At 35.7% G+C, this 15520-nt stretch overlaps 1 protein-coding gene across 3 annotated transcripts in view; it reads right to left on the reverse strand.

Moving 5' to 3' along the window:
* The window catches only part of C1GALT1 (core 1 synthase, glycoprotein-N-acetylgalactosamine 3-beta-galactosyltransferase 1), a 51065-nt gene continuing 36373 nt past the window's right edge, over positions 829 to 15520 (reverse strand). For all 3 annotated transcript variants that reach the window (XM_018047386.1, XM_018047387.1, XM_018047389.1), the window contains 2 exons: positions 12339 to 13006; positions 829 to 5808 (listed from right to left, as the gene is read on the reverse strand). In XM_018047386.1, the coding sequence (XP_017902875.1) occupies positions 5590 to 5808; positions 12339 to 13006 (887 nt within the window). In that variant the 3' untranslated portion in view covers positions 829 to 5589. The remainder of the gene's footprint in view (positions 5809 to 12338; positions 13007 to 15520) is intronic.

The raw sequence follows: 15520 nt of genomic DNA on the forward strand, positions 1-15520 counted from the left end.
ATGAAAAGTGAAATTCAACCCTGAATGTTATCAGGAGTACGATTCCAGTGCTACAGGAATAGGAGGAAGAAAGACAAGGTGGCGAGCCTTCACATATGCCCAAAGCATGCTTGAGCAGAGGCGGGAAACAACAGTATTACCATTTTTTTTCATAGTAGGAGCAAAGAACTTCATAGATATAAGTACCTTTGAAGTATATAAAATGTCTGTCATTCAAGTCAGCTCAAAGACTGCCTCAAAGATTACCTCCTGACCCGCCACCCCGAGAATTCTACCACATCACACTTTCATTTTCCTACCACCACTCTGAAACATGGTGTTCTTTCATCTACTACCTTGCTTATTGCCTAGCTGCAGAATTAGGGCCCTATGGGAACAGAAATCTTATAGACGCGGTTCACCTCTGTATTCCTAGTAGATCCTGGGCACAATTATTAAATAATTAGCTGAATAAATAAATTTATAAAGTGTACGTGACAGATAAAAGTATACCAAGAAATAGGAAAGCAATCTTTTCTTTTCATATGTTCTTTCTATAACATATATGTATACCTATAAACATACATACACAGATACACACTTACCTGGACAAAAGCATAGGTGTTTCTGTTTTTTTTTTAATGTAGATTATTCAAAATCAGAGGTGGAATATTTTGTTGCTTTAAAGAAAAATAACATGTTGCAGTAAAAATTATTTAAGCCTATTCAAATTGAATAACTTTGATGGGAAAACTGCTTAATATTTTTGGTAAAATAACCCCAAAACTACCCATTAAAGACAATGTTTCTCCCACAACTTTTACATCAGTTAAAAATAATCAGATAAAGCAGCTTTAAAATGGTAATTTATTTTATGCAGTTGTTTAAATCCATTGTTTAAAAATGTTCAAAAGGCACTTTAAAAAACATTTAAAAATACATTTTTTCTGACTTATTGGTGATCACTTAAAATAAGCAAGTCACCAGACATTTTAAAATCATTCATGATACTATTACGTTACATAATTTTTAAATTCCAAAACACAAACATTCTCTGGGCAATATAACACACTGCTTAGCAGTAAGATTAGTTCCCCTCTAATAATATACTTTATATGGATCGCTGCAGGGCCCTGTAAAGTTTTTTAAACTTTGCTGATATAAACTAAAATCTAGAGAGGGAAAGGAGTTGAAACAGAGCCCTATTCAACTGTGACACTAGTTTTAGAGTTGGTTTCTCTAAAGAGAATTTATAAAGTTTCTCATTCTAATCTGAACTAAAATTTCTATTTCAACTCCAGTATATAAACATAAGCCATTTTTTTAATTAATAGAGGTTATATTTAGTCCAACATAAACCACAGGTTGCCCCCCAGATTTCTTAAGTACGCTTCTGTGAAGCCTACTATAAATAAGCAGTGAAATGAGGCAAATGAGGGTGTTTTTTTTGAGAAAAAGGGAAGTTGGGGAGTGGAAGAATGCAAATAATTTTAAATAATTTTACTTCATTTAATTGAATATCTAAAATTAGTTTAAAATTGTAGACTTTTAAGTAGGTCAAGTATCCTGAGAGCCAGCAGGCATTATTCTTAGACAAATTTTTACTTCCAATCTCATAGGGAAACAATATCAATAGGTATAAAATTATGTAAGTGATATATACAAACTCTAATCACTAAGAATAGCTGAATTAATTTTGTGAGGGCAGCATTAGCAGTAGTTAGAAAGTGGAAGTTAGTTATCAGGGAAATAAAGATGGGCAATAAATACAAAGAAGTAGAAATTGTCAATATTCTAAAGAAGTAAAATATTCTAAAGAAATAAAAATTTAAATGAATAAAAGGGTAGACTTCATCTAATCTATCAAATGAGGGATTTTTCAAGCCTCAATCTGGTAATAATACAGTATAACAGGCTCAAGGAAGTGAAAAATTAATACTCAAACAATTATCAAAATAACCAATTAGCAAATTTAATGCTCAAATTCAATTACCATACTTTTAAATATATTAAAACCTGGTTAGTCATTTATTTCCAAATCTTCTTACATGTAACAGAAACTCCTCTGAAGTTCAAGGTATTTGAAAACAACTGAACTCTGGGGAAAAAATCTGCTTTGTATCATCTACAAACTTCCCACTTAAAGTACAAGTATACTGTTATTGGAGAACAAAAGACAGCAAAGCCTGTTTTAAGACCATACTAAAGTCACTTACCCAGACGACAAAAATCTTCATTTAAAAGAGAGTAAGTCATTATCCTCATCAAATCTGGTTTTATGTGCTCTATTAATTACTTGGAGAGATTTTTGCTTTACTACGTCCTATAGGACAGTCAACTGATCCTTGAAAGTGATGAATTTTGATAGAATTAGCAGAAAAACATTCTGCATACTATATAATAGTACTCTACTATCTCTATTGAAAATTTTTTACCACCAATTGTAGACTTTTTTTATGATATTTATTTAGGTATGCTTTTAATGAATTATTGTGTACTTAACTAGTAATTACTGAACATTTTCTGCCCTAATATGAAACTACTAAACTTCATATTTTACTGTGGGCCCTGATATTAGTCACTCTGAAGAACCTAAAGGATTTTGTCAAATGAATGATTCACTGACCTTTTATATCATTTTTAGTCTCTTACCAAATATATTTATATTATCTTTAGTCTTTTACTAATATAGTGTGATTCTATATGAGACCCATAGTATAGAACTATGCTGTATCTAAATTTTGAAGGGTAACCACACTTATGGGGAAGTAATCCTCAGTGTGTTATAAGGATGATTTGCGTATGATCACCAGGTTTAGGGGGGAATTGGAGGGCTTATTTAAACATAATTATTTGCTTCCACCACTAGAGTTTCAGAATTCAGCAGGTCTGGGGTGAGGTCCAGGACGCATTACTGACAAGTTCCCGGGTGATGCTGCCACTGCGGGTTGGGACCACACTTTGAGAACCGGTGCCCAAGGGAATCTGGGAAGAATGCATACTTCTGGGTCCCAAGAAAGAATCAAAATTTCTGGAATTGGGGTCTTGAAACCTCCATTTTGACAAGTTCCCAGGCAAGAGTATATGAACCACAATTTAAGAATCATTATGACAATTTGGCTGGTTAATTTGACAACTACTGGCCAATGTATCAGATGTCATATGTCATTAAATAAAAATGGAAATAATGTTGCATGATTAACCTCAAGGCTAACATGGTGCAAAGAACACAGGCTCTGAGTATAAACCTTAGCTCTGTTACTAACTTTCTGACAGTGGAAAAATGACTGTAGTTCTCTGAGCCTCAGTTTTCTCATCTATAATATGGGAGTAACCCCCAATTTGTGAGGATTAACACAGAGTATCTAAGCACATTACCTGGTGTATAGTAGGCATCAAATAAAAACTAGCTATTACTTATTATAAGAAATGTATGAAATATTTCCTTTAATATCTGATTTCGTTAAAGCAGATTTCTCATTCATTTAAAATAAATATACTCCAAGGTAAAGAATAATAAAAAAATTTTACACTTAGCACTCCATACTCTGGGACAAACAGTGTTCTTAAAAGCCATACACATAGTCATTCATTTAATCCTCATAACAATCCTGTGAGGTAGGTAGTATTCCTGTCCCTAGTCTACAGATGAGGAAATTGAGGCACAGAGTTAAGATTAAGCAAATTGCTCAAGGCTACAAAACTAGTGACGAAACAAGACTTTAAACCCAGGTGGTCCAACTCCAGACCTCAGGATTCATCACAATGCTGATTTCATATGAGTCAATTTTAAGGTTTTTGGATGTTTATGGTAAACAATTTATAATTCTAGTACAGAAAAGTAGCGTGTATGGACTGCAATTAAATTCATATTCATACCAAGGTAAAGAGTTGCTCAAAGAAGAAAATGCCTTGAAAGTTTGGCAGCTGATATCACCAAGAAAATAACAAAAAGTAATTTAATAGGTAAAAACTAGTCTAAGTTTTCACTATGTTGACAGAGTAATGCCATCATTAGCCACTAGGATGCACATTCTCTCAAATATACAACACAAAGAGGTCTTGGTTTTGACATATTTTGGTACAATAAATATAAACTATTTAGCTAAGCAGCAGAATCAATGGCATGACAGCCACATAAAATTAGCATTATGATAAAACATAAGAGAAATGTAAATTATTTGTAACATTTAAGATAATCATATAGGAGGTGTATTCTGTTATGATACACTCAGATGATACTTGGTAAAAACAACTAAAATTTAACATTTTCTTTCCTTCCAGAAATTCTTTAAATAAAGTGTTAGATGAAATAGAGGGTTAAAATTAGAATGAAACACTTATGTGTTTTTGATGACAGTCTTGAACGGGTATTCTGCTTTGTTCCAACTGTCCATTGACAAAAATGATCATCCTCAAAGAAGTCAGCATCAAAATTCAGTGTTATTCATAAATTAAGCATTTGGTCTTTTAATATTTGACACATTTCAGTTTGTTTAAGAATTCTGCATTTTTTAATGTTTTTAATTAACTCTGGTCAAAATGTTACAAATTATTTAGCCAGTGTAACTAACAGCCACCTCAGAACCGAAAAATGAATCTCAAACCTCTGCTTTAAACAAGTTACGCAAGGCACAAACAAGTTCTCATCTCTCAACAGAATGAGAAAGAAAGGAACTATGACTATGTAGCTGGACAGAGTTTTAAATAATCAGTTAAAAATGTTACTGATTCCTGAGAATAGCACTATTATAAGAAATGCATCTCCAAATAGCATTAAATTCATTAGTTACCCATAATTAATAACGAGTAAAACTAGGAATAAAATATTTTAAAATGCATGTTTATAGAATGCTATTAATGCTTTCAGTAAATAAATATCAATAGTTGAGAATGGCATTTGAGAATGGTTAAGCACATTTAGAAAAGAGGCAACGGGGACTCCACAAAAGATTAACTATTAATTAGAATGAAGTATATAATACAGTCAAGGCCCAAGATAATTTCAAAATGTGGTTTTATTAATGCACTTAAGGACAAGTGCCATTCTTATTCTACCTTCTTCTGGAAGAAATACTACCAATTATAAATAGTCACAGCAAATTTTCATTAGACATAAACTGTCCGTGTGTGTGTCAGGGGGCAGTTGGTTCATTTATATCAGACTGCAAATATAAACTCATGTTCTGAGTCTACAGACAACACTGAGCAACAATATTTCCTTCTAAATTTTCTTTAAGGCAGATCTGTTTAGCATGGTGTGTGAGTTACTAACATGGTGCAGTGTAGTTTTAGCAAATTTAACTTTTAATTTCCCAGTGAAAGTAATACATATGGTCAGGAATACGCAACGATATCTCTTTTCTAGTCCCTCTGCCTGGCCACCATTTTAAAAACACAAGTTTTTCTTATACATATATATATTACTGTATCAAAACACATTTTAACAGACTTCACAGCGCACTTAAAGCTTCAGTTTACAGTTGTTCATACGAAAGGTTTCTAACATGGAACGTTCACTTGGAAAGAATTCCTCACTGGGGTTCCAGTGTTCTCTATCAGAAATGGAGAAGTTCTTCTTCAGTGCAACACTAGGCATTTTACCTCCGTTCATTTATGTTTTTCTTTCAAGGGCTCCTGATTTACTTTTGTATCTTCATTTTTGTATATCTGACTTACTTCCTTTAGTATCTTCTCAGGTAAGGCAGGTTGATATCTGTATAAATAACCATACGGACGAAGATGATAAACGAGGTATTCTAACTCATACATAGTTGTAGGATCAACATAGTGAAAAGAAACTGCAAGATCAGAACAGCAACCAGGACCCTAAAAAAGCAGCAGAAACAGGCATTATTAATAAATGGCATATTATTATGTACAATATTAACATAAGGATAAAAAAGGAAACACTAGTTTTAACAGAATCAAAAAAGCTGGCAGACTAAAGCAGAACCACATGATTTATTAGATCCGTGAAAGAAACCAAGTGTTTTCTGAGTTCTCAACAATGTAAAATCAAAGATGAAATTGCTGAAGTATATCTAACTGAAATAAAATTCTCTCATACCCTATATATTAGTGCCCCTCCAAAAAAACCAAACCTAGAAAACCGTGAGACTTCTTCAAATGAAAGAGTCAGCTATACAAAGGACAAAGTTCTATTTCTCCAAGTTTTGCTTTCTCTTCATAATTTTCTCATTGTAAATTTTTGCTTGGCTCAGCCTCAGAAAGACACCTTTAGAACATTCAGTGACTACAAAGCCTTGCCCATAATGTATCTGCAAGCTAAAACTTCATCGATAGATTAACCCAAACAATCTGGTACTTAAGAGAGGAAGTGCTAAGTCATACCTAGGTTTGAGCCCATATTTTGCCTACTAGTGTATAATCTGGGGCAAATTACTTAATCTCTATAAGCTTCAACTTCCCCACATGCAAAAAAAGATGGTTACTTAAAGGAGACAAAATGGCTGGTACCATGCTTTACCTGTAGTAAAGACTCAATAAATGTTAGCTTACACTGACAGAATAATCACATTCAGGTGGCCCTCAGTTAAACTTTTGTTCAGTTATATAATTCTCATAGATTTCTGAGCTGGCATGAGAGCAGTTAAATCAAAGAAGACAGAAACAAAATAGCAACAAAAATACAAAAGCAGAAAAGAATAAAAAAGGAATAAAATAGAATTTAAAAAAACTGGTCCCAGAATTAAGTAGTCAGTCACAAGGTCATTCTGGGGTCAAAACTGGCATCTGGAGACTGTTTCACTCAGATAACTCCAAGAAAACTTAAGACTATCTACCGTCTTTGCAATGACCCACGGAGAAAAAGTCAGACAAGTTCCCAGAGAAGATTCATAGTGATCCACTAAATCAAACATTTAATAATTCATGTTTGGAAGTATGCAGCTTATAATGCAGCAAAAATCATGAAGAAATTGTCCATTGTATTTCCTCTAGCCTTTTTTCTAAACTCCTTTGAAACAAACACTGACTAGATGGGTTTCTTGGACCAACATGTAGACACTGAAAAATTATCTCGTTTCTACTTTTTACATTTTTAGGGAATTTAAAAGTAGAAATAAATATGAAAACTAAACAGACAGGTCAACTTGTGATTATCAAACCAGCTCTATTCAGTAGATATATGTGATCAAAAAATGCCACAGTCATACTTAAAAAGTAGAAAGAAATAGGTGAAATTAATTTGAGTATGTTTTAACTGAATAAATCTATATTATTTTAATATTTAGATAGGTGATCAATATTTTCTAAATTATCGATGAAATCATTATTTTTATTTGTGCTAAGTGCTTGAAATCAAGTATGACGTCTATTACTGGGCACATCTAAATTTCAGTAGTCATACTTGAAGCATTCAACAGTCATATGTGGTTAGTGGCTGCTATAGTGGCCAGTGCATAGTAAACTAAAGGCTAGAACAAAAGCGGTTAATATTAAATTCCTGGATCTTCTCTGGAAGCAATTTTATATCACTCTGAAATATTATTATATTTTGCTTAGATTTACTGTAGTAATTATGTTATACTCCATTGTGCTGTTTTTTTACTGGATGGCCAGGATAACTGCTTAATGATAACAGTTTTTTACTTATTATTTATTTAGTTAATATTTATAAGCAATAAAAGGCAATATAATAAAATAGTTATAATCCTTAGAAACAAAGTACCTAGTTCTTTGCATATGATTATGGATACCCCCCAAACTCAACAGAGTTGAGTGAAAAATCATCAGAAATAAAAAAATCCAGGAACAGAGCCAGATTTTAAAGATGCTTAGGGAAAATAAAAACTTTCATATATATATGCATATACACACTAGTTTAAAAGTGTTAAGCAAAGAAACCAATTAGAAGAGTAACAAAAATGCTAAAAACCTAAGGAGATATTTAAGAAATAAAGATTTACTTGAAGAAAACTATAAAAATTTACTCAGGGACCTAAAAGGAAATTTAAAAAATAATGGGCAAAGATATCCATTGTTCCTAAAGTAATTAAGTTTATGTACAAGCATAAAATTTGAGAGTTGCCAAAACAATTTAAAAGAAAAAGAGAGGGAGCAATAAAGACAAGACACAGTCTTAGATTAATAATTTGAAGACTTTGTAAAGCTACAAGGTTCAAAGCAATATGGTACTGAGCCAAAACCAAATAGAACAATGGAACAGAACTGAAACCTCAGATATCGACCCCACTGTAAGTAATGCTACAGTGAATGATAATAATGGAGGTACTTTTACATCAGCAGTGAACAAAGGACTATTAATAAATGGCACTGGAACAATTAGTTAACAATTTGGAAAAATCAGGAGTTCTCTACATCAACCATATACACTACTAAGTTTCAAATGGATTAGAGGTAATATAAACAAAACTGAAGAATTAATATGCTAAAACAACATTGGATCATTTCTGACCTATAAAAAAGGCAATTTCACACATAGAGGAATGTTTTTTAATATTTGAAAATCCACTATATTTTAAATCTGCTGTATTAAGACTGACTTCAAAATTTTCTTGTGAAAAAAAATCTACTGCTAGGAAACAGACTGGAGTCCTAGGGAAAAGATTTCATTTCTAGGAAGAGATTCACTTCTAAGTGAGAAGGTAGTGTGAAAGGGAACAGCATGAAAAGTTCTGAACAACTAATGTAAGAACATAACTTTTTGATTAACTACAGTATTTCACACCCTAACCTGCTAGATAAAATTTTCTTTTTTGGAGCTGTTTTTTTTTTTTTTTTAAATTAGAGTATAACTGCTTTATAATGTTGAATTATAGACAAATCTTTTCCACACTGTATTTTTAGTGACTACTCATTGGACAAGACTCTGATGCTGGGAGGGGTTGGGGGCCAGGAGGAAAAGGGGACGACAGAGGATGAAATGGCTGGATGGCATCACGGACTCAATGGACGTGAGTCTGAGTGAACTCCAGGAGTTGGTGATGGACAGGGAGGCCTGGTGTGCTGCGATTCATGGGGTCGCAAAGAGTCGGACACGACTGAGCGACTGAACTGAACTGAACTGAAGGAAAGAAAGCAAGTATGTATGAGACTCAGGACAGCTTTGCAAACAGCAACTCCCTTAGAGAGAAGATAATTTATTAAATGATGAATAGTAACAGAAGTGTGGTTTCACTCTGGGTTTATATAGACCCTCCTGAGAGAGAAGAGGCAAAATCAGGCTGGGTCAATTTTGGAACTTACAAGTCTGTTTTACAGTTTTTAAAATAACATAAATTTTTAGAGAATAAACGTAAAATTTCCCATCCATTTAAAAAGCTAGTACAATTTAAATATGTGCCTGGATGGGAGGAGGGTTTGGGAGAGAATGGATATATGTACATGTATGGGTGAGTCCCTTTGCTGTTCACCTGAAATGATCACAACATTGTTAATCAGCTATATTCCAATGCAAAACAAAAAGTTCAAAAGAAAAAAAAAAGCCATGATACAACTAAAAATAAATAAAATATGTGCTCTGTGAATATTTGTTAATATAAAATATATTATTAGGTATACCTTATTTGCAGGCAGGAACTGTTGGTAGTACTTTTAAGGGCAAAGTGGGATATTTTACTGGTTAAAAATAATAACAATTATTATGCCCCTTTGCTATTACTGTTATGTGTATCCAACATTAAAAACTCTTAGTGAAATCTTACATGCGTTTAGGTGTTTTCATTATTATGCATTTGTACTGTTCTTGACTTTAGTATATTTTTGTACGGTAGGGGCGCAGAATTGAGACGGGAAGAGGTCAAGCAATCCTGGACAGCTTAAGAAAACTTTGCACTGAAAAGCATCCCAAGTAGTACCTCACTGAAACCAAAACCAAAACAGACTATCAAAAGTCAGACTTGGGAATACATGTGTTTTACAGTTTAGGAAATTCTTGCATCTATAATAGCAGTAAGATGCTAGCATATGGATTCAAAAACCTCATTACATAAAACTGAACTTTAAAATGTTTGTTTATTCAAGTGGAATTTATCCCAACAAAAGAATACTTATTCTAACACACTCTACACTCCTGTGGGGAGCACATATAAGATTAATCAGACAGCAGTGGCCATGATAGAAATAATAAGAGCTTTTAAAATCAGAGAGGGACTGCAAACACTGCCAAGGCTACTCATCAGGACAGTCAAGTTACGTGACTCTCTTGAGTCTGTTTTGTCACTTGTTAAGTGTAGGTTTACCGTTAAGGATTAGCTATCACTTTTGTGTAAGTACCAGGAACACACTGGTGGTTGAGAGCTGAAAAAGTAGTAATTTGCTTTAAAATTTCCTTTTAAAGCTGAAAACTTAAAAGCTCAGGTCAGATGTTCCAGGTCAAGGTTTGAAACTTCAGTGCTACTGACATTTGGGGCTGGATAATTCTCTGTTGTGAGGGGCTGTCCTGTGCATTGTGGAATATTCAGCATCTAGTAAGTTTACAATCTTGTGGATTTCTACCCATTAGATGCTAGTAGCAACCACTAAGTAAGCAACCAAAAAGGTCTCTGCTGCTGCTGCTGCTGCTAAGTCGCTTCAGTCGTGTCTGACTCTGTGCGACCCCATAGACGGAGGCCCACCAGGCTCCCCCGTCCCTGGGATTCTCCAGGCAAGAACACTGGAGTGGGTTGCCATTTCCTTCTCCAGTGCATGAAAGTGAAAAGAGAAAGGGAAGTTGCTTAGTCTAGATTTTCCCAAAAGTCCTCTGGGAGGCAAAAAAGAGCCCTTGGTTGAGAACCACTGTTTTAGATGGAGATTTGAAAACAATGGCTTGTAAAGAAGAGAACAGTACCATAATGTGTATTATTGGTTACCTCAGGGCCAGAGAAAAGGTAAACAGCACCAGGGACCTGCCTCAAGACATTAATCAATAACAGAACTGAGGCTAAAAGCTAGACTCTGTGATTCCTGGTCTCCAGTCAATCATTGATGGAATGCTCTTATAGTGAAAAACTGGCAACAGCTTACTAAATATATACAGGCAGGAGGATGGGTAGGTTACAGTATATTCATATAGTAGATTATTATACAGCTTGCCTGGAGAATCCCAGGGACGGGGGAGCCTGGAGGGCTGCCGTCTATGGCGTAGCACAGAGTCGGACACGACTGAAGCGACTTAGCAGCAGCAGATTATTATACAGCGGTTTAAAATTAATGAAGCAGATACACATATTAATGTTGATAAATTTTAATGTTGCAAAAAAGGCATATGTGCAAGTATGCCTATGGTACAATTCTACTTATTTAAAAACCTGCAAAACAACATACTATGTATTATTTACAAATACAGAAACATGTAGGAAAAACATAAATACATGCATGGTAGTGATAAATACTAAACTCATTACAGTGGTTAATTCTCAGGAAGGAGCTAAGAGAAATGGACTGAGGCAAGGACACTGGCCTCACCTATCTCTATACCTTTTTTAAAAAAAAAAAAATCTAAAGAAAATGGGGCAAAAGACTAATATTTGGTAAAGCTGGTTGTGTTTTATGTGCGTACTCAGTCATTGGTGGGTAAAAACAGTATATCCTCAAATATTTAGCTGTACATTTGAAATATTTAATAATTTATTTTAGATAAAATTCTCAGGAATGTAAGCTAAGGTATCAAGTAAGGTCCAGGACTGACAGGTACTCCCTTGTATAACAGACACTGTCCTGTATCGTGATGACCACTGGATCAGACAGGTAGATCAGGTCTGTCTTACAAATGAGGAAACAGGCTCAGGGGTTAGGCAAATTCTGTCCATCCAAGGTCACTCAACTATTAAGTGGGAGAGCAGGATTTGAACCTAGGTCTTTCTGAACCTCAAAATCTTTTCAGGTATTGTTCCTGAAGATGAGAAGGCTCTTTACCTAGATCTTCCCATAGCCTGCTTGCTAACCTCACGCGGGTTTCTGTTCAAAAGGTACCCTTTTAGTGAAGCCCTCTTCATTTGCCCAAACTGAAATATCCCTTCCAACTCTGGTCACTCTCCATCCTCTTACCTGGCTCCATTGTTCTCCAGGGCACTTGCACTACCTAAAATCATTTTATAACTGGACTTGTCTGCCTGTTTATTTTATGTCTCCTCATCAAGAATGTAAGGTTCATAAGAATTGGAACTTGACAATATTACTGCTATCTTCTTAGTGCTGGGCATGCAGCAATACAAATATTTATTGGAATTATTATTGCTGACACCTTCATTCTCATCTGCTCTGTTATACTGCCATTCGATATAAAAAGACTAAGAGAGATTCTTGGCTACTGATACTAAAGAACATCACATTATTAGTTTTTTAAATAAACAAAAGTCAAAGTACCTATACAGTAATAAAATTTCTAAACTTACCTCTACAGGAGGATAATAGTTATAATTCCAGTACCAAAAGGTTCTCGGCAGATAACCCTTGATTAAGTGGTGCTCTGGTACAAAAGGATGAAAAGTTTCTTTTCCGGTGGTATCTCTGGAATCTCCCGCTTCTACATTTATAATTTCCATGCATCTCCCCAGTGCTAAATCTTCGATTGAGGAACTATGCGTACATTTGTCTGTTTTAAATGCCTCAACAAATCTCTTCAAAGCTTCTTTACTCAGTACATATCCTGCTCCTCCACTCATGTAGCCCTGCTTTACATAGGGCTTAAATCTTCTCCCAAAGTAAATGGGTTCTTCAGGGTTGTATTTTGAGAGAAGCCATCTCAAGTTATCTAGTATAACGTAAGTATCATCATCTGCTTTCATAAACCAATCAGCATCTTCTAAATAATGATCATGGACATACTGAAAGGCTTTAATTGTTTTCCAGTACAGCTGGTCTCTGCCTTCTCTGGTTTTTAATCCCACAGCAGGGAAGTCCTTGTTTTCTTCTGAACTCATAAACAACACTTTATTACAACGCTGGGCCCATGTAGCTTTGACATGTTTAGCCTTTTTCTCTAGATTCTGAGGCCCTGTCATTACCCAGCAAAGAATTTTAACCTTCTGATAGAGCTTTTCAGCGATGTCAGTGTTCTCATCTATTAAACAAAAATTGCTTAAAGTTAATTTACATGGTTGTAAATTCAAAATAAATTATACCAAAGAAGATATTTTCTTGAACAATTTCAAAAGACTCCCCTCCCCCTTCTATATACCTCTCTACTGTTACTGATTCAGCCGAAAAAAAAAAAAAAAAAAAAAGAAACACAACACTGACAGGAATGTTTCACTGCTGCGAATAAGCTTCTGAAGGGCAGGCAGCACAGACTCCTGAAGCAGCAGTCCATCCTGCCCACATCTTGTGTTATGCATCTACAGGTACCCTGAGGTGGCTTTAAAAGATTTTCATGACTACCCCAGTTCGAAAAAGATGAGTTAATGCAAAGCTGAGATCATTTCTTATAGTAACATACTTCATTCCAAAGTGCAAATCCACCAGAAACAGGACACAAGAACAAGCAGAGGTAGTATTTCCAAGGTTGTCAAGAGCAGTGTTTTTCACAGTATAGGTTTGCAAAGAAACAGGGAGCTCATGCCAAAATATAAAGCAATACATTGGGCTTCCCTGGTGATGCAGAGCACAAGAATCTGCTTGCCAATGCAGGGGACATGGGTTCAATCCGTGCTCCAGGAAGATGCCACATCCCTCAGGGCAACTAAGCCCACGTGCAGCAATGAAGCTCAGCAATGAAGACCCAGCACAGCCAAAAATAAAACAATTAAAAAAAATCATAAGGCAACATCTTACTTCTTCCATCAAGGAAGTCTTGCTACAATCTACCAAAAAGTCTATTTAACTAAGCAGTAAGCTTATCTGAGTTACATTCTGGCGCCAGCTTCTAATCAGGATGCAGACAGGTTAACAAACAATTCACAGGCTGTTGGGCCAGGACTATATTTTGAGTAACACTGCTCCAGAGAAAGACTCCAACTATGAGATTCCACATCAGTGCTTGGTGAAGGATCAATTTTTATTTCCAGTAGTTAGAGACCTATACTTTTGCAACATGCCAAAAATGAATAATAAATAAAATTTCAAAAATAAATACAAAAACACAAGCCCTAAGTTTTTATGTTTAGATTTACACAAAATTACTGTCTAATTACCATAAAAGTTTCTAACTGTTTAATTCTGATGTCAATACTTTTTTAGTTGTAGACCAGCATGACTCTACAAAACTGCACTTTGTGTAGCAATGCTCTAGGCAGCATCCTGAGGAAACGTCCTTGAAGTTAAGGTCAATCAGTTACAAAAGCTCAGTCCTGTGAAAAATTAACAACTGGAGGGATACATTTCTAGTTAACTAAGAGCGAGTAAAGGGAAATGCTGGGAAGGGCATGAAAATATTCTAATTGTCCCTCTGAATATCAAGAATTTGCAATCCAAAACCAGACAAAACTGCCCTCTTTTCAGGCAGAGAGCATTCATATTTCATACAGTGGAGGGGTTCAATCTCCTAGTTGTACATATATGCCAAATCCTGGGCAGGAAGGACTGTGGTGGGAGCAGAAATCCTTAATATGTTTCACATAGAGTAAGACATCCTTCTCCCTACAGTTGGAATCTGGTAGATAGCATTTCTCATTCTTTCAATTACTCATTCATTCATTACTCTGTGATGGGCATGCCGCTGGTAAAGGAGATAAAAAAGATGAATAGAACACATGTTTTGCCACAGGAGAATTCATTCTAGCATGGGAACTTGGCATGCAAACCAATACTTGCTGTATATTAAAAGATGGTATAACAGAGGTATGGGTAAAGGTTTCAGTGAACTGAGGGGTAAGGTAATGGCTGAGACACACTACACAACAGTGGACTGGGAAGCTGGCTAGAACAGAGAAGAAGGGGATATAAGGCAGTGATCAGGAAAAATAAGAGACGACGCAGAAATTAGGTCTTTAAATGAAATTCACCAGAAGAAAGGACAAAAGACTCGGTGAAGTTAGGCTGAGTGCAAGTACATGGATACAACTGAAGGTCTGACTTAGGGGGAGCATGCTGCAGACTGAGAGAAGTAGCCTAGAAACAGTAAAGAAGCAGACTGTTCACATTCATGAGAAACAGGACTGCTGGTGAGCAGAGGAAAGCACCTACCATGACCTAGGCAGAAAGCAGTGAGCTATCTAACAACAGGAGGGAGAAAACATTTTAGGACTGTAAAGGAGAGGAAGGAGTGTGATGCACACGTTAAGTCTGTGAGAAACCTTTAGCGTACCTACATTTTGTAGACCATCAAGTAGGACAAGTGGGCCCTAATTCATGTGCCTGCAGTGAGGCTGATCTAGCACAGCCTCCCAGTAGAGAAGCCTGGCTCCCACTGAACACCCACAGCCTAGAGCAACGGTGCAGAGCCAGTGCAGAGCGGGCGAACGGCTCTCTGGTAGGAACACAGCTGCTCAGAGACGAGCCACCATCACAGAGACGCTCACACAGGACACTCTCACAGTGCGCGCGTGCTTGCTGGTTCATAGAATGACCAGGATGTGTACCTCACCCTCAACCTTAGATTGAGAGGTAGGAAAGAAGCAATTTACTGCCAAAAAGATAA

The sequence above is a fragment of the Capra hircus genome, chromosome 4 (genome assembly GCF_001704415.2).
Source record: "Capra hircus breed San Clemente chromosome 4, ASM170441v1, whole genome shotgun sequence".
In the NCBI taxonomy this organism is placed as follows: domain Eukaryota; kingdom Metazoa; phylum Chordata; class Mammalia; order Artiodactyla; family Bovidae; genus Capra; species Capra hircus.